The sequence below is a fragment of the Gorilla gorilla genome, chromosome 21 (assembly GCF_029281585.2).
Source record: "Gorilla gorilla gorilla isolate KB3781 chromosome 21, NHGRI_mGorGor1-v2.1_pri, whole genome shotgun sequence".
Lineage (NCBI taxonomy): Eukaryota > Metazoa > Chordata > Mammalia > Primates > Hominidae > Gorilla > Gorilla gorilla.
Genome location: NC_073245.2, coordinates 49,485,865 through 49,513,488, shown reverse-complemented (window position 1 = coordinate 49,513,488; position 27,624 = coordinate 49,485,865). Strand labels below are relative to the sequence as shown.

General features: G+C 47.3%; 1 protein-coding gene across 4 annotated transcripts; it reads right to left on the bottom strand.

Annotated features, from left to right (window-relative positions):
• MANBAL (mannosidase beta like) lies at nucleotides 1–27,624 on the bottom strand. 4 transcript variants are annotated; one of them, XM_055373480.2, is made up of 5 exons: nucleotides 27,559–27,615; nucleotides 18,360–18,476; nucleotides 17,899–17,991; nucleotides 15,846–16,051; nucleotides 1–953 (listed from the first exon to the last, which is right to left on the bottom strand). In XM_055373480.2, exons 4-5 carry the CDS (start codon nucleotides 15,993–15,995, stop codon nucleotides 846–848), a joined length of 258 nt encoding a protein of 85 aa, XP_055229455.1. In that variant the 5' UTR covers nucleotides 15,996–16,051; nucleotides 17,899–17,991; nucleotides 18,360–18,476; nucleotides 27,559–27,615; the 3' UTR covers nucleotides 1–845. The 4 variants fall into 4 exon arrangements, with proteins under 4 accessions (XP_055229455.1, XP_004062163.1, XP_030860815.1 ...); XM_004062115.5 differs by lacking the exon at nucleotides 17,899–17,991 and having other exon boundaries at nucleotides 27,559–27,624; XM_031004955.3 differs by lacking the exon at nucleotides 17,899–17,991 and having other exon boundaries at nucleotides 27,430–27,565.

The window sequence follows — 27,624 nt, the reverse complement described above, 5'->3', positions numbered from 1 at the left end:
TTCTGAAGCATGCATGTCAGTTTATTCACCATACTTCCCCCAGGAACCCTCTCACTGGTCAGGGAATGAAAGAATTGAAGGGATGGGGGATGTACAGGTAGAAGTAAAAGGCACGCCTTGAACGTGCTATGATGGGTTGAAAAGAGGTTGGTATGAAATTGACGAGCCTCCCATTTCAGAGGCTCAGGAAGTTTGTGCCCAGGAAATATGCACGCCTTCAGCCAAATCCCCTGCACCTGATGGAGCAGAAGCAGGCACTGCCTACCCTGGCCTGGCTGTCTGCTGGCTCTCACGCCAGGCATTTTCTGGGCCTGGCTGTCGCAGCTAGTGGGATCACTAACGCTGCATGTCCATGGCATCTTGGCCTAAGCAAACAGGTGAGGCCTGGCTCTGTCTACACAGCAGCAACAAAGGTGACTGATCAGCAGGAGATCTGTAGTGCACAAATAATGGGAGAGGGTGTCCTTGTCAGCATTAGACAATGACTCCAAAATGTAGTGTAAACCCACAAGGAGGGGGCAACTCAAGGAGGGACACATGACTAAGTAAGAAAATGTGACTCTGTGAGCTGACCCGGCTTCTGAACAAACCTAATACAGTCTATGCTCACAGTGTGTTTCAGTCCCCTTGGCTCTAAACCGTCACAGAAGCAGAAGGAAGAGGAAGTGGTGGATTGCCCAGCTGGAGCCTGGGGACTGTTACGACTGTCTAGATCTCTGCGGTCAGAGGGCGTCACAGCCTCCTCAGACCCTGAGCCTGGAATGGGGGGGAACACAATGTAGATTCCCAGGATGGCTGTCCCCAAGACCCTCTCCCTGCCCACCCAGCTCCTCGGGCCTCCTCTTCTACCGCTTCTTCTTAGTCTCTTTCTTGGGCCTCTTGTTCACAGAAGGAACAGCAGCCTTGGGCTTCCTCGTCACCTCAGCACTTCTGGGCTCAGATGGTTCGGCCTCCTGTGAGGTGATAAAAAGGAGAGTCCTGCTTAGATGGATCAAGCCTGACGCCAGCAAAAGGAGATCACATCTGAAAGCAAAGAAGCATGCCACAGAAACACGAGAGATGGAAACCGTCATTCCCGGGACCTAGCACCCACACGGATGTGGGACTGCCCCGGAGCATCGTGGCTCTCAGTGAAGAATAAAGGAGGCCCCACGGGAAGGGAGCAGCTTGTGGGGTCTCAGACGCCCAGGTAGAAGCTGGGATCCTTCCCTTTCCAGCCAACTGACCTTGTGTGAAACTCACTTCCCCTTTCTGTGTCTTGGTTTACTCACCTGTGAAATGGAAATAGCCACGCCCGCCTTACAGGGCTGATGTGGGAGGCAAAACTACGTGGAAAGCACCCAGGAAGTGCCAGCTGCACCCAGTGACTGGCCGATCACCTCGTGCCAGGGACTGGACAAAATGTGGGCGAGGAGCTGGCTGTGGGGCAGACCCGCTGTGGCTTGCCCTCCTCTGGCTGCCATTCTTGTCCTCCCATTCAACCCACAGAATGCCAGGGCTGGGAGGGGTGCAGAGGGCCAGCCAGCAGGTGGGCAGTCCCACACTGTGTTCTGCGGAGCCTGTCACAGGTGCCTCTGTGGGGGAGGGCAGAGGCAGCCTCGGGGCAGAATTCCAGACTCCCCGGGCGACAGGAGCAGCTCTGATTTTCAATCTATTTCATACACTGTGATTTGTCCCTTGTAAGATTGAAATGAAACAAAGTTCTGCTGCTAAGGAACAAAAGGTTGAAACCCATAGATCTAGCCCTGGCGTTCATTGTGCTGATAAGGAAGGGAGACTCCAGGGAAGGGACACAGCTTGGCCCAGCCACTCAGGCTCATGTCAGAGAAGTATCTGGAATAGGCTCAGTGTGCTCTTATCTAGTGTCCTCTCCTCCTCTGGGTGATAACTTGCAGTGTGCCGTGGCCAGAAAGGACGGACGTCAGAGAGGCTGGGCTAGCCCAGAGAACGCCAACCACAGCCCATAGGCCTCGTCCAGGCCACAGACTTCATCTGGCCGGCAGTGTTTATTTAAAAATTTAAGCCAATTGGGAGATTTCCCATGAAATCTGGATTCCTAGATTCTCTTGAAACTAACCGTCCGGTGACAATGGCCCTGCATTCCCTCGTGGCAGTGAGGGGCTGAGGAGGCGCTGCCCCTTTTCAGGTGCCAACCGTGGCCCCCACACCCTGCCGCCCCCAGCACTATGATTGGGAAATGTTTCTCAGTGCCCATGTTCTTTATGAGAAATGGGAAAATAAGAAGCAGACTAAGACTCCTGGGAGGGTGGACACTTCCAGATGAGAAAAATACCCCTCTGTGTTTCATTTCCCAACCCCGGCTTCCAGCTCACTTTACTCCCTGACCTTCCCTGCTTGCCCCATTGGCCCGTGGCCCAAGCCTCAGCCCACCCTACAGAAGAGGAGGGCCCATGCAGGGAAGGGCAGTCCCTGCCTCGGATCTGATCCAGAGGCCTGTCAGCTCCCTCCTATCGGCCAACATCGTCTCCCATCAGCCAGGCGAGATAACCAGATACGAAGAGCCAGCCAGGTCCCAGGCCCCCAAGGAGTGATTGTCCCAAGATAACTGGAGGGCTTCCCCTCCCCAGCCAGGCCTCTCACTGCAGTGCTGGATTCCTTCGGCCTGCTGAGCCTCCTCCCACCAAAAATCAAAATGATCTGAAGGTCCCCCTACTCTGTTTATGTAACTTGGCCAAAACAAAACAAAACAAAATTTGCAAGGCCTGCCTGGATCTCTAGGAAGGAGTCTGCCTTCTGAGCTCAAGGTTGGGGGCTCCTCCAGTTTCAGTGGGGCTCAGTTCAGAGACCACAGGGACAGTGAGACCCAGTTGCCGTCCCAGTGCCTCCCTCACTCCACAGGCCCTGTCTCTAGAACCTCAACCCTTCTGGCACCTCCGAGACCTCTCCCTTGATCCAACTGTCTGCCAGACATCGGGACTGGCATCTCCAAGGCACCTCCAACTTAACTGTCCCAGACCCAGAAGGCCCAGCCCTCCTCCCACTGGTGGAGCAACCAGAGACCCGGTAACCTCACCCTCTCTCTGCTCCCCACTGTCCAGTGGGTCACCATGTCCTGCTGACATGACCCCCTCTACCTCTTGATTCTGCTACTCTCTCCAGCATCCAATTCCCCTTTCAGTTCCGCCCACAGCTAAGCGAAGTGCCTGCTGTCTCTGTCCACTCTTCATGCACCCACGAAAGGAACTATTCTAAAGTGCAGATCTGACCACTGCACCTTCCACCTTAAAGCTTCCAGTGGCTGTCTCTGGAATGGCATCTAAGAAAGGCCACCTCTCCAGCCTCACATAGGCTCCTCTTCATCCCCCACACTGAGTCAGGCCCCAGAGCTTCCGCTGGTCACCTTCATCAACAGGAATACCTGTTTCCTTGGCCACCCGGCAAACTGCTCCCATGGTTTGGCCCTGTCCATGAATACACTCCTACTCACTGTCTAGCATTCCTTCCCTGCTCCTCCTTCCAGCTGGGGGCAGCCCCTCCTCCCTCCTCGGGCCCCTAGGCACCCAGGAACCTTATAATGCAACCATTCTTTTTAAGACAGGGTCTCACTCTTTTGCCCAGGCTGGAGTGCAGTGGCTCGATATTAGCTCATTGCAACCTCCGCCTTCCAGGTTCAAGTGATTCTCCTGCCTCAGACTCCTGAGTAGCTAGAATTACAGGCACCCGCCACCACGCACAGCTAATTTTTTATATTTTTAGTAGAGATGGGGTTTTGTCACATTGGCCAAGCTGGTCTCAAACTCCTAACCTCCAGTGATCTACCCGCCTCAGCCTCCCACAGTGCTGGGATTACAGGCGTGAGCCACTGCGCCCAGCCCATAATGCCACTATTATTTTCCCATAGTTACATGTTTTCTTTGTTTTTTTTGAGACGGAGTCTTGCTCTGTCGCCCAGGCTGGAGTGCAGTGGCTCGATCTCGGCTCATTGCAAGTTCCGCCTCCCGGGTTCATGCCATTCTCCTGCCTCAGCCTCCCAAGTAGCTGGGACTACAGGCACCCGCTACTGGCTAATTTTTATATTTTTAGTAGAGACGGGGTTTCACCATGTTAGCCAAGATGGTCTCGATCTCCTGACCTCGTGATCCGCCCGACTCGGCCTCCCAAAGTGCTGGGATTACAGGCGTGAGCCACTGCGCCCGGCCAGTTACACGTTTTCATGTTAGTCTCCCCTATTAGCCCATGAGCACTTTGGGATAGCTTCAACTGTTGCTGAATGAATGAATGAGTGAATGAATGAATGAAATGAAAGAATAGCCAAGGTCTCCCAGTAACCATGAGAACTTCATTCTTGTTTATTCCCATGAAAATACAGCACTTAAAACTAGGCCTCACTTTTCCATGATCACAGAGGATATGAACAGACTTAAAACCGAATATACATACCCTGGCCTAAATTATGCCTTAAGCATAGCTGCCAATAATAACAACAGCTGGGCGTGGTGGCACATGCTTGTCCTCCCAGCTACTCGAGAGGTTGAGACAGGAGGATCACTAAAGCCCAAGAATTTGAGGCTGTAGTGCGCGATGACTGTGTCTGTAAATAGCTACTACACTCCAGCCTGGGCAACAGAGAGAGATTCCCTCTCTAAAAAACAAGAGCCACAACAGCTGCTAATTATTTATTGTTTATAATATGCCAGACCCTGTGTTATGTGTCTGGACATGACGGCCTCACAAAGTGCCATAATGAGGCCCAATTTATAAACAAAGGAACAGACACTCAGGTCATATGACTTGCCTAAGGCCTTAGCTGGTGAGTAGCAGACCCAAGATTTGAAACTAACCTCTTCATGGGTACACGGTCCAGCCTCTCCCAGGTTTCCTGGGACCCTCAGGGGTAGGAATAAGTTGAATCCGAGTTAACTATGAAATCTACTCTCTATTTAGCAGCCCCCAGAACCACAAGGTGCCTCTAGAATGGTAAGTACAGCTCCTCTGAGAACCTATCTGTCAATGGGTCACCTACAACCCCTTGTACTAAAGTCCCTACAGCAGTCAGAAAAGTGGGTTTGTGCTCCAGATCATGCTTGATTTTTTACAGCTGAAGGCAGTCTTCTGTGGGTGTGTGTACATATTACAGTTATCGAGTCATCTGAATGCTTGATCTGTCTCCTCCTCACCCCAGACCTCCTCCTCTCTTCCCTACCTCAGCTTTTAGAGCCGTCACGCACCCAGTTACCCAAGCTAGACACCTCCAAGTCATTTATGAGTTCTCAGCATCCAACCTGTCCCCAAGGTCTGTCCATTCCGCTTTCCAACGGGCTCTAGACCCAGCCAGTCCCCTCTGGACACACTCCACTGCCCAGCTCAGACCCAGGTCCCCTGCCGGCCCCACTGGTTGCATCTGCCTCCCACAGACTCTCCTGCCTGTGCCTCTACCTCCCCATGCTCGTCAGAGTTTACTTTACGTTCCTTTCAGAGTTGATTTTCCTAAAACAATGACAACAGGCCGGGCGCGGTGGCTCACGCCCGTAATCCCAGCACTTTGGGAGGATAAGGCAGGTGGATCACCTGAGGTCGGGAGTTCAAGACCAGCCTGACCAACATGGAGAAATGCCATCTCTATTAAAAATACAAAATTAGCCAGGCGTGGTGGTGCATGACTGTAATCCCAGCTACTCGGGAGGCTGAGGCAGGAGAATCACTTGAACCCAGGAGGTGGGGGCTGCCGTGAGCCAAGATCGTGCCATTGCACTCCAGCCTGGGCAACAAGAGCAAAACTCAAAAAAAGTTTCGCTCAAAACAAAAACAAACAAACAAATAAAAAAAAATGACAACAACAATCCCAATCGTGTCTGTTTCCTCCTTCAAAAACTTTGCTGGTTCCCCTTTGTGTGAGATAAATTCCAAGACACCCGGCAGGGGCTCCGGGCCTCTTGCTCGGTCTTGGCCCCTGTCTCCAGGCAGGCCCTGTCGTGCAGCCCACTCTTGTCACCCTGGGCTACTGGCCAGCCAGTGCCTCCCAGTACTCTGCTCCCTTTCCTCCTCTGTATCTCTACCTGCACCCAGTACATGTGGGCACTGTGCCACGGGGAATGAAGATGAGAACGCACACTTAGCGGGTGTGTGCCACGTGGATGCTCACCGAGCCTCTCCATTGCCCTGGTGAGCCAGCCACCACGAGCCACACTCCACTGGCAAGGCCACTCAGGCTCCCTGAGGCCAGGTGACAGCCCCATGCAAGCTGCAGGGAAGCAAAAGCGGCCGTGACCCACATGACCTGGGCCCTGGGGTCCCAGCCACACAGGGCCTGTAGCTCCAAGTTCTTCACTGACAAGAATGACTCTCAATTAAGGGCTGCCTTTTCATTTCTCCTCAAATGTACGCTGCCCGTACCAGCCACACAGACGGCAGACTACAAAGCCGACAGCCCTGCCTTTAAATCTGGGAGCACTGCGCCTCCTCTCAAGCAAGCCTCAAGTTTCCTCAGCAATCACACTGTCACATATAAAAGAAAACTCCCGAGGCCAGGTGGCTCCTGGGTTCACAGTGGTGTCCCCTGTGGACACAGGCCCCATCAATAACGAAGCAGCTCTGCAGCGCTTACCAGGCCAGAAAATTGCTGCTATTCATCAGATCCAAATAATCAAATGTGTGCCACAATACATCACATCCCTTCCAGCATGAAAAGTGCATTGAATTTTATGATTTCCACTCTACAGTTCAATGTGGATTTAGTCCTGTAAATCAGGACAAAATGTCATTCTACACAGGCCACTCTTTCCTTGAAAATGGCCCAGGTGCTATACTCAGGCATCTTCGTGCACCTTATCTTGCATGACCCTCTAAGAACAATGGAGTTAGGCAGGAATGTCCTCTTCTGATGACGGAGGCAGACTAAGAGCAGGTCAGCACTCAGACCAGTCTGCCTAACGCTGAAGGTGCTGCCCATCCCAGCGGGCCATGAGGGCCTGAGACAGGGTGGGAGCTGAGAAGGCCTCGCAGAGATGAAACCAGCAGTGGCCTTGAGGAAAGATAGGACTGGCTGAAACAGAGAGCAAGGAAGGCCATCCATGTGGACTCAACAAGGCAAACGGAGACACGGAGTCCAGGATGCGCTTGGCAGGCGGGGAGAACTGTGATTAGAAAGAACAGCCTTGGGAGCTCATTCCAGACACAATTCAGCATGACTATGCTGGCCCTCCCCACTGGCTGCTCTGTGGCTCCTTGTGTGTCCAGCCGTCTCTCCCAAGAACCGGTCGGTACACATCTCCAGACCACAGGCTGGTGGAAGCATGTTTATACCCTCATCACACGGCAATCTCTCCAGAACGGGTCATTAAGTAAAAAACAGCCTGCCTCTCAATTCAACTGCAACCTCCTCCCAAGCTTTAAAACCACACAGAGCAGAAATGCAAAGTTGCTTCTGTGAGTCTGTGTCCTGAGGTGTTGAGAATGGGTGGATGCTTGCCTGGGGCTCATTATTTATTTACAGCAGGCCTCACTGGCAACTAGCGGCCTCGTTTAAAATCAAGACCCTTGTGCAAAATTTTCCAGAAGAGTCCTGACCTTCTAGGCCACTGTCCTACTGCACCACAGGAATGAGCCACCTGTGGTGCAGTAGGTGCAGGTGGCTTACCATCCTGATGAGCCAAAACATCATCAGGGGTCTAAACACTGCAGGGCTTTCTGGCTGGTTGTGAAGTCTCCACGGGCATCATATTGGAAGCCACCACTCTCACCATCGCCTATGGCGAGTCCTCCACTAGATCGCAATGCTGGCCACCGGCTGTCTGTCTTCCCAGCACCTCTTTTCCATGGGGACCCTGCCCTTTCCCTATCCCATGGGGGTCTGGGGGACTCTCAGTCACTGGGGTCACAAGAGTAGGCAGCTAAATGTGGCCTGGCCAGAGACGGCACTCATTCCTGCTTCCCACCTGTGGGACAAGGTGTATGTGGCCAAGGAGAGGCCTTCCATGAGACTCAGAAGGTGAGGAGAGGCAGAGAAATGGCTTCTCTCACCTGTCAATCCCGACTGATAAGGGCACTGACTATGGCTGCTGTAGCCATCTTTCCCAACACAGAACAAGGGCCTAGGAAGGAAGCCAGCACTCCCAGGAAAGCCAGGAGAGAGAGAGACACATGGAGCCCTGGAGACCCCTTGAACCCCTAAATCCAGCTGTCCTTTGAAATTCCCAGTTCCAAGAGCCAATACTGTTTCCATTCGGGGAAGCTGCTGGAGCTGTTTCTGAACTTGCAACAGGAAGAGTCCCCATTAATATGAGACGGTGGCAATCAACAAACATGGCAGAGTAGAAGTGAAAGGACCTGCCTTCTAGAAGCAGCCAGCTGGCTGCGAGCTGACGAGATGCACTGTAAGCACATGAACAGATGAGAATAGTCAACACTGAAGCTAGGAGAGTTTCTGATTCACTACCGTGTATGACTGACTATCTGCCACACGAGCTGCTGAACTCAAAGTCAACACCCACTTGCTTAGTTACCTTCGTGCACCTTATCTGGCTGAATCAACACTCTGTGTAGAAATCGATCCGAAAGAGGCTTGGAGGAGGGTTATGGGGAGGAGGAAGACAGGCTCCCTACCTTGAGAAGAAACCTGCCCCCCACTTCCCACTGCACTCCATGTAGAGAGGCTATGGACCATCTCCCCCCGAAAATGTGCCTAGGCATATAAACCTCACATTCTTGTACACAATTTGAGGGGGATCACAGACCCCTCAAACCTATCCCAGGGCTTCCCTAGAAAGCCAGGAACTCCCTACTGAGAACTTTCTTCTACTGAAACGCAACTCTGAAGGACAGCAGCTGGAACACAGTGGTGGTGTCAGACTAGGCTGGCTTTCCTCAATCCTCTCCAGAGAACTGGTGTCACATGTGCTCTCCATGAACCACTCGGTGGACTTCAGGGAGGCCACACTCTCCTGGTCTCCTGCCCACTGCTCTGCCTGTCACTTGAGAGAGGGAGAGAAAGGGAGACCCCAGCTTTGTCTGCCTAGCAGTCCCCCTGTGGGAATGGACCTTCCCATCCTCACTCAGAGGTCACTCCACAGAACCCTCCCCTCCCCCACACTGGCCACAGCTGTCCCAAGCTGGGTCAGCCACAGTTCCTTCCCTGGGGATGCTGGAACTGAGATCAGCAGGAAGGCATGGTTGTGTTTAGTGGCTGTTCTGCATCTCACCACAGGGCCAGCAAGCAGAGAAGCAGGGTCCTAGTTAGAAAAGCAAAAGACAGGGGGGAGACAGGAAGGGAGGCAGAGGGCATGCCAGTGACGAGCAGTAAGTCCCAGTTCCCACCACTTCCGGAGGCCCTGCGGCGCTCCTGCTCTTGGGTTCTAGGACAGCACCCGCACCTTCTCAGTCTATCTACATTGCACGGAAACTACTTCAACAGGTTGGGTATGCTCCAAGTTCACATCTTTCCTGGATCTTCATTTCCCTTGCAAAACTCAGCAACTCATTCTTGGGTTTCAAGTAATAATGCTGTATTTGTTTGGTTTCCTTTTTTTTTTTTTTTTGAGATGGAGTCTCGCTCGGTCGCCCAGACTGGAGTGCAGTGGCACAATCTCAGCTCACTGCAACCTCCATCTCCCGGGTTCAAGGGATTCTCCTGCCTCAGCCTCTCTAGCAACTGGGATTACAAGTGCACACTACCACGCTTGGCTAGTTTTTGCATTTTTAGTAGAGACAGGGTTTCACCATGTTGGCCAGGCTGGTCTTGAACTCCTGACCTCAAGCGATCCACCCACCTCAGCCTCCCAAGTGCTGGGTTTACAGGCATCATAATGCTCTGTTAATAAAATAATTGTCAGGTCTCTATTCCCAACTTCTTGCTCGCCTTTCCTTTCCCACACAGAACATTTTGCTATTATTTCAAACTTAACACATCTAAGAACTAAACATAGCCTGTCCTCCTAAAATTGGTTTGTGTTTGAGGGAAATTATCTAAAGACTTGAGTAGTGGCTGCATATTACCATCACCTGGACACTTTAAAAAAATACTGATCCAAGCCGGGCACACTGGCTCATGCCTGTAATCCCATCACTTTGGGAGGCCAAGGTGAGAGAATCACCTGAGCCCAGGAGTTCAAGACCAGCCTGGGCAACATAGTGAAACCGTGTCTCTACAAAAAAATTATTTAAAAATTAGCCAGGTGTGGTGGAGCACACCTGTAGTCCCAGCCACTGAGGAGGCAGAGGAAGGGAGGATCACTTGAGTCCAGGTCGAGACTGCAGTGAGCTACGATTGTGCCACTGCACTCCAGCCTGGGCAGTAGAGCAAGACCCTGTCTCAAAAACATAAATAAAAAGAAAATACTGATCCAAGGCTTCAGAGAACAACTGAATCAGAATCTCTGGGTGTGGTCTAGGCCTTTGAAAGTTCCCCAGATGGTTCTATGTGCAGCCTCGTGGAGAATCATTGGCCAGTCCAAGGACCGGCACTGTCATTCTCTAATCCCAGCTCACAGCAAACAGACATCATTGATCAATTTCTTTCCTCCAGAGCAAAGCAGCAGCCCCCAGAATCCTTTTCACCATGGCCACTATGCAATTGATCAGACTTGGCATGAGAGATGAAACTTACCTGCTAACCCGGACTAGATGGAAATGGTACTAGGACCTACTATCTTCTATTTTAGAATCCAGCCTACAAGAAAATGCTTGGATTAAGTGTGGCCCACGCCTCCATCAGGCTCAAACAAATGTTTGTTTTCTTAGGTCTGAGTTTAATGAGTTGCCAATGAGAAAACCTTTTCATTTGGCTTACGATTCTAGGGACTTGGTTTTTGATTTTACGAACTGATTCTTGCTCCTACTATGAAAAGGAAGGGGGTGGGGTGGGAAGCATTTGTATGTGTTCCCTCTTTTCCTCCCTGATTAACCCCAAAAGAGCTTTCAAATAATCTGCTAAGTATTGAAATATTGAAGTCATAAGCAAGTTGCAAAAAATCGGCTTACTAGAACAGGAAACATTCTTTTGCTTTTCAAAGGCTTTCCCATCATCTGGAGCCAAAAATATTATCTTCTGACCCAAAAAGCCACTAATAAACCCTGTTTCTATAGGCTAAGCAAGAGGGAAGATTTTGCCCTGAGCAAAACGGCAAAGAGGGCAAGACTGTTCTCTGGGTCCTCCCACCCTCACTTCTGCCCCCTCTCCTACCTCCTGCCACCCTCCACTTCCAGGTATCTCCCAACTGCCCTCTGGCTGCCTAGGGTCTTACAAGCTGCCCCCACTCCCATGGGCTCCCTTTCTCCCTAAGAGTACCCCGTCCCCATGTTAAAACCCCCTTCTTTCCCCTCCAAACTCCTTCCAAATCTCAGCTATTAGGGACAACCTCTAAGCAGCACAGTCTCAGCATCCACCCTTTCTTTGTAATCCTGTTTACGCACAGAATGCTGTGTTTCCTTTCTATCTAGTTAGGAGTTTGGGAAGTGAGAAAGGCTGCCTTATGGAGACATACAGAGAGCTAGCAACAGAACCCCCTGTATAACCTGGGGCCATTTGCTCCCCTGATGCGCCAGTAAAAAGTCAGATCAACAGTACTGTATTTTTTTGCTACTGATCCATTGAAAAGCTAAAAAAAAAAAAAGTTAAAATAGTAAGCTTCAGTTATGAAGACAATTCACTTGTGTGAGCCTTGTTTCCCTAAATGCAAGATTAATAAAAATGAGAGATGTCATGTACTATATTTAAATTTAAAAAGATGAGGTTGTTGTCCAAAAGTAACCTCTAAATGGCAGTGGGTAGGGGGGTATGGTGGCATATTTTTGAACCCTTCATCAACTCCCTGCCACAAAAGACTTTAACGCACTATCCCACTGAAAATCTTAAAGAGAACAATAAAGGGGCTCCTTTTCTGAAGTTTGCTGAACTAACCCAGGCTTCTGTGGTTTACTTCTAAGGGCTTCAAGCACAACAGGAGGTGAGCGGCCTCCCTGCTCTCCAAACAGCCACACACCTCTGCCTATAAAACAAGAAGGCTCATCACCTCCCTCCCTTGGGACTCTTAGCAGGCCTCATCAACCACCAACAACCACGTTTGTTATTTATAATACCGAATAGCATGCCACGTCTGCAGGGACAGAGCCCAGGAGCACAGAGGTGATGTTTTTAAAATGTGGTACAATTGTGGGTGGAAGAACTCCAATAGTGATCTCTTTCTCAAGATAACAGAATAAGAGATGGATAAGACAACCTAGAGGCCACGAACCCATCCCTGTTCACCAAGGTTTTCCCACCCTTGCTGGCTGCTCCTCCCCTGCCTGTGCCCTCTATGCTGGAGCCCCTCCAGGCTCTGGCCTAGGTCCTCTTCTCATCTCCCTCCATATTCTCTCCTTAGGAGACCCTGTCCCCTCCCGTGGTTTCAAATGACATCGTATCAACTCCCACATGCTGGTCAACACTCAGCCCATGCACTCCTCCTGCTAGAGACCTTGTAAATCCACCGGCTTTTTTGACAGAACCACCCGGACATGTTAAAGTATCTGTTTAAAACTGAACTTGGCATGTTCCTTCCCTGCACCCACCCTAAGCCTGTTCCTTCACCATAGTTCTCCACTGCATCAATAGGTTCCACATTGTATCAGTAATTCCCCATCATCCTCCCAGCTACAGAAGCAGGATCTCCAGGAACAGTGATATCCAAGATATATGGATCTCCAGAACATATTGCGTATGTTAAGTGAAAAAAGAAAGTTGCAAAACTGTGTTTAATAGTATGCTATCTTTTATTTAACGAAGGGGGGAATATAAATATATATGTACACACCATACACATATATATGCATTTGTTACTGTTTTCAAAAAGAGACAAAGGAAAGACAAACTAATAACAACTGTTAACTATGTGGGAAGGAAGGGAATAGGGTGGAGGAGAATGAGATTAAAGGAAACTTCTGTGAATGTACCTTGTTATATAGTTTTGACTTTGAGAAATATTGTATATAAATGTTTTATATAATTAAAACAACAAATTAAATCAAAAATTTAAAAATCTCTAAAAATTAAAAACAGATTGAAGCAAATTAACCAAACTATATCTCATGATGGGAGACCTACACAGAGAAAAATAGTTACTAAACACAGCATTTTGACCTTGTATCTCCACAAAGACATATTTTAAGGCCAAAAAAGAATCACAAAGAAGTCTTAAATTTCATTCTGAGTCTTAGTAGTAAAAAATATAGTTATTTTAAAAGTGTAACTGGTATATTGTAGATGAGCAGAATAAAGTTAATATAAATTGCTAATCTTAGAGAAGCATGCTTGCAAGGTTGGCCCTTGACTGGCATCTGGGAACTTGGATTCCAGGTGGTTCTCACAATTCCCAGAAATGATAAGAGTGGCTCACCACGCCTAAATTGTGTAAACAATAAGGTTCATGCTGAACACCTGCTTGCTTTCTGGAAGTCTGGAATTTTGGTACATGCTAGGCCAAGGGTGTTTCTGTAACCAGTCCTCAGTAAGAGCTGTGGGCACTGAGTCTCTAACTCACTTCCCTGCTAGATAACACTTCACACACATTGCCACAAATCCTTCCTGTGGGTATCCAATGGGAGAGCACTCAGACACCTGCACCTGTTTCCTCCAGTCTCTGCCCCATGTACCTTTTCCCTGTGCCGCCATACCTGGTATCCTTTCACTGCCACAGCTGAGAGTCCTAGTGCATCACTGAACCTGGGGTGGTCCTGGGGACCTCAGATTCAGTAGGATCTAGCAGATACATCATTTTGTTAATGTTATTGAGAACAAGATTTCCAGCATAAGATAAAGAGTTACAAGACACTAGTATAAAATCAAATAAATAGAAACACTATCACCTTACATTTGACACATTTGAATTGGAAATACCAGTATGAACTCACAACTTTTTCATTTCTTAAAAAATGTTTATTTTCTATTTCTGTTTATTGAAAGGCCTAGATGCAATCACAGCTCAGTAGCACTGAGAACTTCTAATGTCCCAACTGTAGCCTCTAGATACTATTTTCTAGCTAAAAAGAACCAGAGCATTTTAGAGAAATGACTGATTCCAAGACTGGGGCAGGAAATGTACAAAATGAGCCTGGGGCCAGGCGCAGTGGCTCATGCCTATAATTCCAGCACTTTGGGAGGTCAAGGCAAGTGGATAGCTTGAGCCCAAGAGTTTGTGACCAGCCTGGGCAACATGGCAAAACCATGTCTCTACTAAAAATACAAAAATTAGTCAGCCATGGTGGCACACCTGTAGTCCCAGCTACTTGGGAGGCTGAAGCAGGAGAATTGCTTGAACTTGGGAGACAGAGATTGCAGTGAGCTGTGATTGTGCCACTGCACTCCAGCCTGGGCAACGGACAAGACCCTGTCTCGCACACACACAAAAAAGAGCCTGTGACATCTTATTGAACCATGAAGCAATGAAGCTATCAAAGACTAATGAAGTATGACAAAGAACAAAGACATCAACTTAAAGGGGCTCCCACTGAACATAAAAAACAAATTAATGGCAGATTAAGTGCCCTCAAAAAAAAAAACTAAAACATATTAAATATATTAAAAATATGTTCAAAATGCTATGAAAACCAAAGCTTCATTGGTCAACATTGGAAGTTGCTAGAGCCTGAACTCACAACTTTGAAAATTGATAAATAAAGGGAAAGAACCAAGCATTTTTCCTGCTTTTCATTATGAAGAGCAATTCAGAGTAATCATACAGGTGATAAGGAAAAGGTCTTTGTTAAAGAATTCCAGCTAACAGATGCAGAAGGAAATAATGGATCTAAGCAACGACCATCAATGGATGCTAAAACCGCTTAGGTGAAAGACTACCGGATTTTTATAATGGAGGGATCAGCTGATACCACCTAAACCCACCGATCAATCCAAGAATCTCTAAATGTGCGGCAGCCAGACACCACCTGCCTGTTGATGCCACACAGTAGGGAGTACATAGCACCAGCTCTGAGGTATTCGCACCCAATAACCTGATTGGAATGCAATCAGGCCTCTACATGGAACTCCTGTTGACAGGAAACACAGGGAACAGAGAAACACGTTAAATGACACCACAGAGAAGCAATAGCCAATTCCTGGGATGTAGGTATCCCACATGACAAACGACCTGCTTTCTCCAATAAATCAATGTCACGAGCAAATGGGAGTGGGCAAGAAAGTGGGTAGAAGGAGGGTGTATAGTTATAAAGATACTTACAGAAGAAGAGTCAAAACAACAACAAAAAAGCCAATTTGACCATGTCATTCTCACACTTAAAACCCTCTGGCCCCCGCCCACACATCTGGCTGCACCACTCATCATGCCCTCTCTGTGCTCTGGCCACAGTCACCTTCATTCAGTTCCTTGAACTAGCCCCTTCCTTTATTCTGAGTCCCTTGCACGTGCAGTGCCCTCTCCCTGGAATGTTGTCCTCGCCCCTTGCCCACTTTCACCTGGCAGAAGCCTGCTCATTCCTTCAGTCTCAGCTCAAACACTGCCTCCTCGGCAGGGCCCACAGCCCAGGGTAAGATCAGGTCTCTCTCCCCCTTGTTATGTAGCCTCACTGGACTCTGTACTTCTCATGGGAGCACATGAAGGTATGTTTTTGTTATCTGCCTTCCTCCCAAGGACTAGATGCTCCTCAGGTGCAGACACTACATCTTTCAGCAGAGTCTGAAACGTAGTAGGCACTAAATAAAAATCTCCTTAATGGGTACATGAACAAATAAAGTATTAGCTATGTGGTTCAACCCACCAGGTGGGAATTCAGAGGCACACTAAATCAAAAACGCCCAATGTAGACCCTGCTGATCTCAGTTGTGGTGGCACCTACTGTTAGTACTCAGAACCCAGCCTGGCACTCAGAGGAGCTGAGGCTCCCAGGGAAAAACTCACCGCCTCGTGGGACTTGGGAATGGGTACGATGATGGCCAGCACACAGATGAGCTGGAAGATGGCTCCCAGGAAGAGTCCGTACCGTAGCAGGTTCTCCAGGAAAGTGGGCTCGGGCACCTCCGGAGGTGAGAAGTCTAAGTCAGAGGCCATGGCCCAAGTCGCTTGCTGCCTGACGTCTCTTCTGACTCACCACTCTTTAGAGCCAACTTGTAAATGCAAAGGGTCAGTGTCATATTTCTGTAACTGACATTTATTTATTTATTTATTTATTTTTGAGATGGAGTCTCACTCTGTCGCCCAGGCTGGAGTGCAATGGCATGATCACTGCAACTTCGGCCTCCTGGGTTCAAGCGATTCTCTTGCCTCGGCCTCCCGAGTAGCTGGGATTACAGGTGTGGGCCAACACACCTGGATGATTTTTGTATTTTTAGTAGAGACAGGGTTTCACCATGTTGGCCACGCTGGTCTTGAACTCCTGACCTCAGGTGATCTGCCCGCCTCAGCCTCCCAAAGTGCTGGGATTGCAGGTGTGAGCCACCTCACCCAGCCTGTAACTGGCTTTTAACTTAAACACACACACACACCCCCAGGAATATATACAGGAATTGTGAAATGTTAACAATTCTTGAATCTAAGTTGGGGACATATGGTCAGTCAATGAACCATTCTTTCAACTTTTCTGTATATCTGATGTTTTCCAAACATAAAGTTGAGAAAAATAAATAAATGCAAAGGGAAGCACTTCGACAAAAATCTCAAATCAACATACATTTACTAAAGGCTGCTACGTTTCAGGTTTTGTTGTTTATGTATTCATCTAGTCATCCATTCAACAAATATTTCTTGAATACCAAGCACTGAAGAATGAGCAAAACAGACAAACCCCTGCTTTCTTGGGGCCTCTACATGCTCAGGATGGAAGCAGACAATGAACACGTCGAGATGTGATATGCCAGGTAGTGATAAGCATTTTGGAAAAAACTTAAGGGCATCATTTTATTTTGTGACAAGAAGGCTCTCTCTGAAGAACAGAGACGGGAATGGAGTGGAAGAGATAAGAAGTGAGAGAGGGAGCCATTTGTGTATCTGAGGGAAACATGTTCCAGGCAGGGAAAAAAGCAAGTGTGGAGGCCCCAGGGTGGGGAAATGAGGCCAATACAGGCAGAGAAGTGATCAGGAGGGAGGGTGGAAGGAGGTATGATCAGAGAGGAGTGGGGGCAGACCCTGATACCTCCAATTTGATTGAGTAAAATGTAAAGCCACTGAAGGGTTTTGAGCAGAAAAGTGACATGATCTGACTTTCATTTTTAAATGGAGATGGGACAACAAGGGGAGAGGCAAAGTGGACACAGGGAGAGCCAGGAGGAGACCCCTGCCAATAAGCCAGACAAGAGCTGCTGATGGCGTGAATGACAGGGGCAGTGGTGGCTAGTGGTGCAAGGTCCAGCCTCAGCCCAGCTCTCCAGCCTCTCCTCTCAGCAGGGCCCCCACTCCTAATATCCTAGTCGAGCTGAAAGAACTGCTGTGGTTCTCCAAGAGCACTGGGCTCTTTCAAAATCCTGGGCCTCTGCCCAAGCTGCATACTCTGCAAAGAATGTCCTTTCCCACTGTGACTGCTTGACAAAGCCCCCACTCTGCCTCTAAGGCTGAGCTCAAGTGTCATCTCCCCAACATGCCTCTCCTGTCACCCTCCTCTTCCCCTGGCATGACTGAACTGCTCCCCCTTTACCACAGCACCCATCAGTGGCTTTCTTCTGCCCATCCCAATGATAAAGGGGCAAATTTACTTTGGAACCAGGCCCACTTGAATCTAAAACCCTTTGTGTTTCCAGAGATCTGTGCCACAATGCAATATTTTGCTAAGTCTGAGCTATCCAATATGGTGGCCATGAGCCACACATGACTATTAAGACTTGAAACGCAGCTAGTTTGAATTGAGATGCTAATTACACACCCATTTTCAAAGACTTAGTATGAAAATAAGAATGTAATCTATCTCATTCATAATGTTTTCATATTGATTACATGCTGAAACGATTGCAGTGGCTCACACCTGTAATCTCAGCACTTTGGGAGGCCACGGTGGGCAGATCACTTGAGCTCCGGAGTTTGAGACCAGCCTGGACAACACAGCGAGACCCCATCTCTACAAAAAAAATAATAAATTAGGCATGAGTGGTGGCTCACTCCTGTATTCCCAGCTACTCGAGAGGCTGAGGTGGGAGGATCACTTGAGCCCAGGAGCTTAAGGCAGTGAGCCATGATCACGCCACTGCACTCCAGCCTGGGTGACAGAGTGAGACTCTGCCCCCACCCCACCCTGCCACCAAAAAATACACATAAAAAATAATTGGCTGGGCATGGTGGGTTACGCCCAAAGTGTAAGCCCAACACTTTGACAGGCCAAGGCAGAAGCATCACTTGAACCCAGGAGTTTGAAACCAGCCTGGGCAACAGAGGGGGACCCTGTCGCTATAAAAAATTTAAAAATTAGCCAGACATGGTGGTACACACCTGTAGTCCCAGCTACTCAGAAGGCTGAGGCAGGAGAATTGCTCCAGCTGGGAGGTCGAGGCTGCAGTGAGCCAATGAGTCGTGACTGCGCCACCCTGAGTGACGGGGTGAGAGACCCTGTTTAAAAAAAAAAAATTGAATTGAAAGCAAGGACTCAAGATACTAATGTTCATAGCAGCATTATTCACAATAGCCAAAAGATGGCAACAACTAAGACTCCATAAACAGATGAATGGATAAACAAAACGTAGTATATACATACAATGGAGTATTACTCAGCCATAAAGGAAATGAAATTCTGATACATGCTACAACATGAATGAACCTTGAAAACATTATGAGCTTTGAATAAATATATATGAAATAAGCTAGACACAAAAGGACAAATATTGTATGAGTCCCCTTATATGAGGTACCTGGAATAGGCAAATTCAGAGACAGAAAGTAGAATTGAGGTTACCAAGGGCTGGAGGGAAGGGAAATGGGGAGATATTGTTTACTGGGTACAGAGTTTCACTTTGCAAAGATGAAAAAGTTCTAGAAATAGACAGTGATGACGGTTATACAACACTGCAAATACCACTGAATTTTAAACTAAACAATGGTTAAAATGGTAAATTTGTTACATATATTTTGTCACAATTTTTTAAAAATCTGTTTCTTTTTACCCATTTATTTATTTATTTATTTAGAGACAGGGTCTCACTCTGTCACCCAGGCTGGAGTACAATGGCACAAACATAACTCACTGTAGCCTCAAACTCTTATGCTCAAGTGATCCTCCTGCCTCAGCCTCCCAAAGTGTTGAGATTACAGGCATCATCCCTTTTTGCTTTTTAAATGTGGCTACTGGAAAATGTAAAATTATACATAGTCTGTATTATATTTCTGTGGGGAAGCCCTGGGGTAGAGACAATCCTAAAGACCTGCCTCACAGGGCGCAGTGGCTCACGCCTGTAATCCCAGCACTTTGGGAGGCTGAGGTGGGCAGATTACCTGAGGTCAGGAGTTTGAGACCAGCCTGACCAACATGGAGAAACCCCGTCTCTACTAAAAATACAAAAAAATTAGCCGGACATGGTGGCAGGTGCCTGTAATCCCAGCTACTTGGGAGGCTGAGGCAAGAGAATCGCATGAACTCGGGAGCTGGAGGTTGCAGTGGGCCGAGATCACGCCACTGCACTCCAGCCTGGGCAACAAGAGTGAAACTCCATCTCAAAAAAAAAAAAAAAAAGGCCTGCCTCCACCTTGGCTCTGCTGCTTCACTGCTTTGCACCATGTTTCCAACATGAAGTAACTGAAGAATAATAAAAACAACCTTCGTAAGTAAACAGAGCCAGACTTACACATGAGTATTGCTTCCCTTTCAGCCTGGTCACTTCAGAAGGTCATGTGCCTGGGGCAACAGGATGGCCACTTTTCACATCAGCTCTGTCTACCATGGGAATGGCCTTCAAAGCTTGAGGCTCTTTTCCCCCCCCCCCCCCCCAGAATCCTCAGAGCTGGCAGATCTTCATCCTCCCAGGAAGGATTTGACTTCTGGAAAGAGCCCAACATCATCTGGTTCCAAGTGCAGTGAATCAGGTGGCACTGAGCTCAGGAATACCATTTTTGGTCAAATACAAGGTATGATGCTCAGACTCCAAGCAGATTACTTGGGGTGGCTCATAAACTGGCCCAGAAGTGAATTCCAAGGCAGCTGCAAGAACAGCTTCACTGGAAGAAATGTAACAGCCTCTACCAGCACCACCACCATGTGAATACCAAGGCTTAAGAACGCGTCCTCATTTCTCCGCAGTTGCACCTCATAAAGTGTGCATTTTTTAAAATGCCCTTGGCCCCAAGCTTTTTGCTTAAGGCTGTAACAAGCTTTATGAGCTTATAAATACTCAGATTTACTAGTGTTACTACTAACAGCAACATTGTGATAAGAAATATTTGGAGTGGTACAATAGAAAGATAGGGCAAGAGTTGGGAAGCAGAGGACAAAAGCCCCTGCTCTATCTGCAAGTAGCTACACTTTGGGCTAATAATCTCTTGACCTCTGGAGATGGGATGTTCTCATGAGCCAAGCAACAATAATACCTATAATACATTTAGGCCTTTTTTTAAAAAATGGCAATTAGACAAAATATAACAAGAGCCATAAAAGTGATTATATCCTTTGACTGAATAACTTACTTCCTAGAATTTATAGTAAGGAAACAATTCAAAAGAAGAAAAAGCCTTCAGGTACAAAAAAGTTCATGGCAGCACTATTCATAATACTGAAAAACAGGAAGCAACCCAGGCATCCAACAATCAGGAAGCAGTTAACCCAGTGATGGTACATCATGGCATAATCCCTCTTCATTAACCCGGCAAATATAAACATTGTGTATCAGGTCAGTGGAAAGTCTTTGCAAAGTAACAGTAATTGAAAAAAATAAGCAACTGTATAAACACTATGATTGGAACCATCTATAAGCTGATTTCATGGGCTAAAGATCAAAAGATGCTATAGAAACATAAATAGTTGCTGTTAAGGTGAATAAGTCATGAGTTTTAAGTTTTTGGAATGTTATGAAACAATAAAGTAAGAAAAATCTATGCCCTACCTACTTCCTTCACAAGACTTTTGTTAGGGTATAATGTCATACTGTCCAATAAAGCTTTCTGCAGTGATGGAAATGTTCTGTATTTGTGTTCTCCAAATGGTGGCCACCAGCCACATGTGGCTGTTGAAAACTTAAATGTTACAGAGAAACTGAATTTTTAATTTTATTTAACTAATTAACAATAAAAAGCCACATGTGGCCAAAGGTTCCCTACTGGACAGCACAGGTGTAACGGGAGGGTGGTTGTGAAAAGGTTCTGGAAACATAAACTGCTCTACACACACTGTGCGCCGTACGGCTCTCATCTAGTTCTCTCTGCACCTCTGTGCTTTACTTCCCAGCCCTCCTGCCAGTATTTCTGGGCTTTCCTTTCCTGATGACCAAAGTCAAACAAGTCCTATTCATCCTGCAGATCTCAACTAGGAGACACCCCTTCAACTGGCTGTGACAGGTTTTGTTCCCTGGCCATTGTTCCAGCAGCAGCAGCAGTCGGCAAATGAATGGCCAGGTGTTGTGAACAGCACTTTACAGGCAGCAACTCCCATACTTCACCACCACACTGGGAGGTGGTATTACTAATGAGGATGAGGAAACCAAGGCTTGGAGAGGTTATATGACCTACCCAGGGATAACCTGGCTGATAAGTGGCAAAGGCAAGATTCAAAGGGGCTGGCTTCTCCAGAGCCAGGGCGCTTACCCAGTATGTCAATCGTTTTCAAACTGCAGGCTGTGGCCCATTAGTGAGCCAGGAAAACCATTTAGGGGGCTGCAACCAGCATTTTTTATTAGCCAGCACTTTATTTAAGTAGGTAAATAACAATAGAAAATATCAAAGAGTATCACATTAAGGGCCGGTATTATATCCTGAAGCTTTTTCAATATCCATCTACATCTGAGCATGCATGTGCTGGATCAAATTTTAGAATGTTATTTCTTATTGTTTGAGAAATATTACACTGGAATCTACTGTTTTCTACTTGATCCATTGTAATCTCTTGAACAGCAAGGATCTTGGGTACATCTTGAGTTTATTCCAGGTCCTGACTCATAAATATTTGGTAAATGACTAAGCCTATGCCTCTGTTTCCCACCTTGAAAGCAAGAGCAGATGCCTCAACCAACAGAGTCATCATTTAACGACAAGGAGGAGCTGAGAGGCCATGAGGTTTCCCTAGACTCTCCTGATGAGTCAGGGCAGAGCTGCTATCCTGGTCTCTAGCCCTGTCCTGCTCCAGACTTGCTTACAGGTAGAGTTTTTATACACCAGGGGACTTTCATACCCCATCAGAATTTTTAAAAAGGTGCATAATTAATTATTACTGAACGTGGCAAATAATTTCATGAGGTTACTGGACACTGCGAAGTTCACCCCTGAATGCCAGACACTGGTGACATAAGACATTAATTCATTGGACAAATATTTATTGTGAATCTACTATGTGCCAGGCACTGGTCTAATCCCTGCCACGGAGTTTCCATTCAGTTAGAAGTACTCACACACACACATACACATGCAATGTCAGGGGTGAGTATTATAATACATACAGGAAGGAAGAAGAGGGTAGTACTATTTAATATGAGGTGGTCGGGGAAGGGCCTCTCTGCAAAGGTGACATTTCAACAGAGGAAAGAAGAAAACAAAGGAATAAGTCATTTAAACATCTGCCAGAGTATCCCAGGATGGAGGGATGGCAAGCGCCAAGTCCCTGAGGCAGGAATAAGCATCATGATCAACAACAGTCAAGTAAGCAAGCTGCAGGCCATTATGAGGACTCTGGCCAGTCTCTGAGTGCAAAGGGAACTACTGGAAGGTTCTTAGCAAAGAAATCACATGGTCTGACTCATTTCAAAATGATCCCTCTGGCTGCTTTGTTGACAACAGACTGTAGGGGACAAGACTGAAAGCAAGGAGACCAGTGAAGAGGCTACTTTAACAGTCAAAAGACACATTTGCACCAGGGTGGTAGCTGTGGAGGTGGTAAATTCTCAGCTTACAGATATATTTTGGTGAAGGCCAACAGGAATGCTGAGGTGAAATCTGAAAGAAGTTAAAAATAATCCCTGAAGAAGGGGAAACTATCCTGTATGACACTATAATTAGGAATACAAAATATTAAGCATTTGTCAAAACCCAAAAAACTTGACAGCACAAAGAGTAATCTTTAATGTATGCAAATATTTTTAAAAAGACATAGGAAGGCCATCACAGTGGCTCACACCCATAATCCCAGAACTGTGAGAGGCCAAGGCAGGAGGACTGCTTGAGCCCAGCAGTTTGCAACCAGCTTGGGTAACACAGTGAGACCCAGTTTTTAAAACACACCAACATACACATGCATGAAGTCAGGGTGTTCCAGGATGGAATGCAGAATGTGACATTCTGAATCCAAATGTATTAAACAACTTCACTGAAAGGGTAGTGGGGGAATAGGGTGCTGACCTAAGTAACTTTGAAAACGAGTGGAGCCTGTAAGACTGAAGGCAAAAGGAACTGCACGTACACACTGTACTCTAGCTGATAAGTTGTTTCCCACAGGGGATCAGGGGGAGCAATTCTAAAACCACCATGCATGTATGCTAAATGGAACAATTAAGTAAATGTATGGTGAATGGTGGGAGTCGGGTTTGTCACAGGTGGAATGAGAGGTTACAGACAAGCAAGAGAAGGAAGCTAGAACACGGGTCCCCAACCCCCAGGCCACAGACAAGTACCAGTCCATGGCCTGTTAGGAACCAGGCCGCACAGCAGGAGGTGAGCGGCAGGTGAGCAAGTGAAGTTTCATTTATATTTACAGCTGCTCCCCATAACTCACATTACCGTCTGAGTTCCATCTCCTATCAGATCAGCGGCTGCATTAGATTCTCATAGAAACACGAACCCTATTGTGAACTGCGCATGTGAGGGATCTAGGCTGTGTGCTCCTTATGAGAATCCAATGCCTGATGATCTGTCACTGTCTCCCATCACCCCCAGACAGGACTGTCTAGTTGTAGGAAAACAAGCTCAGGGCTCGCACTGATTCTACATTATGGTGAGTTGTATGATCATTCCATTATATATTACAATGTAATAGTAACAGAAATAAAGTGCACAATAAATGTAATGCACTTGAATTATCCCAAAACCATCCCCACCCCCAGGTCTGTGGAAAAATTGTCTTCCATGAAACCGGTCCCTGGTGCCAAAAAGGTTGGGGACCGCCAAGCTAGAACAATCCATGCAGTCATGGATAAGAGTTGGACATCAGTTATGTTTAGCTGAACATAGATACAGGTGGTTATATACGGAAATACTTCTAGATCTGTGCATATATACTTATGTCTCTTACTCTGTCCACTGCGAAGGCCTAGAAGCAAGGACACTGAGAAGCACTGAGCATACCTAGAGCCCAGATCTTGTTTTCTGGGCCATTCTCCAATAAAAGGAGCCAGGGCTCCTTGGGAAATGGCTAATTCTAGGACTGGGGCAGAAACATACTAGATGAGTCTGGAATAGAAAGAAGGTGCTCAACAAAACAAAACAAAGCAAAACATATAGAGGGGGATATGTCAAAGGGATACAGGAGCCAAGTGGAAGAGCTCCCAATGGCCAATGGAGGAACAATTTGAGCAACAAAATAAAGTAGTACTGGATTCTGGTCCAAAGTATAATATAAACATCCATGAGTTCAGGCCCAGCGTGGTGGCTCACGCCTGTAATCCCAGGAGAGGGGATTCCTGTAATCAGGAGGCCAAGGCAGGTGGATCACCTGAGGTCAGGAGTTCAAGACCAGCCTGGCCAACATGGTGAAACTCTCTCTACTAAAAATACAAAAATTAGCCAGCCATGGTGGTAGGTGCCTGTAATCCCAGCTACTCGGGAGGCTGAGGCAGGAGAATCACTTAAACCCGGGAGGTGGAGGTTGCAGTGAGCCAAGACTGCACCACTGCACTCCAGCCTGGGCGACAGAGGGAGACTCTGTCTCAAAACAAAACAAATCCATTAATTCACACCGATACAAATACATGACTCTGTAAGCAAAAAATAAATAGGGGAACAGACAAATTTCCCACAGAGAACTCCAAATAATTTGCATTATATACTCTGCCTTTAAGCATGGGGCATAATTCCACACTCCTTAAATGTGTGCTGTACATAATGACTTTCTCCAAAAGTACAGTGCGGAAAGTGCAGGAGGAAAAGTAACTCCACACTGGAAAAGCCTGACTACTACCTCAAGCCAGGTGGCCCAAGCCAACAGATGTCAACAATGATAACTCATATCGATAGTATGTACCCTTGATATGATGTGATGAGAATAGCACTTTACTTCTGTGGTTGGATTAGTCCATTTTCATACCACTTTGAAGAAATACCCAAGACTGGGTAATTAATAAAGAAAAAGAGGTTTAATGGACTCACAGTTCCACATGGGTGGGGAGGCCTCACAATCACGGCAAAAGGCAAAGGGGAGGCAAGGGCATGTCTTATGTGACAGCAGGCAAGAGAGCGTGTGCAGGGGAACTGCCCTTTATAAAACCATCAGATCTCCTGAGACTTATTCACTATCAGGAGAATAGCATGGGAAAGACCCACCCCCATGATTCAATTGTCTCCCACCGGGACCCTCCTACAACATGGGGGGATTATAGGAGCTACAATTCAAGATGAGATTTGGGTGGGGACACAGCCAAACCCTATCAGTGGTCCTCCTCCCCAAAAACTCATTACCCTTATCTTACTCATGTCAAAAACAGGCAAATCCTAATTAAAGGTCCTTCTGCAAAATATCTGACCAGTCAGTACTATCTTCAAAACCCTCAAGTTCATCTAAAACAAGGAAAGTCTGAGAAATGATCACAGAGATGATGAGCCTAAAGAGATATGATGACTAAATGTAATAGGGTGCCCTGGATAATACCAGGACAGAAAAAGGACATTAGGGAAAAACTAAGGAAATGTGAATAAAGTACAGATTAGAGTTAATAATAATGTATCAATATTGGTTCAGTAATTGTGACAACATTTCAGATGTTAGTAATAGGGGAAACGTGGGCTATATGGGCACTCACTGAAGTATCTTTGCGATAACTTTGTAAATCTAAAATTATTCTAAAACAAAAAGGTTACTGGGGAGAAAAAGAACGGGTCAACATTTCAAAACAAATAAATAAATAACCACTGAGACAAGTATAGCTCTCAAGACTTAGCAAATACTAAATCTTCTCTTAAGACTGAAAAACTCAGATTTCACGACTGCCACAGGCCTTCATCTCCCAATGTTGTGTACTGTGCTGGTAGGCCATTCTTGGCTTCTAATGAAGTAACTTTAAATTCTGTTGTGAAAATTCAACTGAAAACAGACTGGGGAATAGAAACCAGTGCCAGAAGTTACTGTTTTAGGCCGGGCACAGTGGCTCACGCCAGTAATCCTAAACACTTTGGGAGGTCCAGGAGGAAGGATATCTTGCCTCCAGGAATTCGAGACCAGGCAGGAAAACATAGTGAGACTCCATCTCTATTTCAACTTTTTTTAAATTAAAAAGAAAAAAAAGCCGGGTGTGGTGGCTCCCGCCTATAATCCCAACACTCTGGGAGGCCGAGGCGGGTGGATCACCTGAGGTCGGGAGTTTGAGACCAGCCTGGCCAACATGGTGAAACCCTGTCTCTACTAAAGATACAAAAATTAGCCGGGCGTGGTGGCACACGTCTGTAATCCCAGCTACTCGGAAAGCTGAGGCAGGAGAATCGCTTGAACCCAAGAAGCAGAGGTTGCAGTGAGCCAAGATCCCGCCACTGCCCTTCAGCGTGGACGAGAGAGAAACTCCGTCTCTAAATAAATAAATAGAATGGCTTTAAAAGAAAGAAAGAAAAAGAAGTTACCGCTTTATGGCAATGGGCTGTACAGCCTGGCCCGTCTCATTAGAACAAATTCCTAAGAACCACGCAAAACTAGATTAGAATGCAAAGCTAAACCACCTCTCTGGGCAAAGTCACACTGGTAGCCGGTGGGCTGAAACTGGTGTGCAGATGCCCTGCAAAATATAATGATTAATCTAAATGTGTTGTCACCATTTTAAAAGTGTTTCTCATATTCATTTCTCGCTTCTCTTAGAAAGAATTCGTACAACAAACATGCACTGTGCACCTACTAAGGGCTTTACATTCACCACCTCGCTTTACCCGCAGTACAAGCGTGTATGTCCATTTTACAAGACGAAACTGAGGGCCAGAGAGGAACCATGACTTGCCCACGGTAACAGAGCCATACGGATTCGAACCCTGGCCAGATTCACTCTGGAGCTCAGGGTTCTCCTACTGCTCCACCCGTGGGAGGAAAGGCCCGGACCAGGCCATGAGGAGCCCTGGGTTCTGGCCCAGCCTCCGCACGAAAGCGCAGGGCTGCCCCAGGCGAGGCCCTCCGCCTCCCGGGGGGCTCAAATTCCCCTCCGGAAGTAACTTTCGAACAACCGCCGAGGGAACGTATTCAGACCCTGAGCGGAGCGACAGCCGGGCCCACCAAGCGGCGCCGCTGGAGACAGGCCGGCCGGGAAAGCCAGGCCACCGCACCGAGGACGGCTCTCTCTCGGTTCCCGCCCCGCCGCGAAGCTGCTGCACTCACCTCCCGCGCCGCCGCGCCGCTCCCCCGGAAGTAGTTCCCTGCGACCCTGAGTCCCGGAAGTGACGC

Excerpts from the sequence above, each read along its gene's own strand:
- MANBAL (XM_004062115.5), bottom strand. The coding sequence starts at position 15,995 with ATGGCCTCTGACTTAGACTTCTCACCTCCGGAGGTGCCCGAGCCCACT. Across the intron at positions 954-15,845 it reads TTCCCAAGTCCCACGAGGCG|GAGGCCGAACCATCTGAGCC; the intron begins GTGAGTTTTTCC and ends ATCACCTCACAG.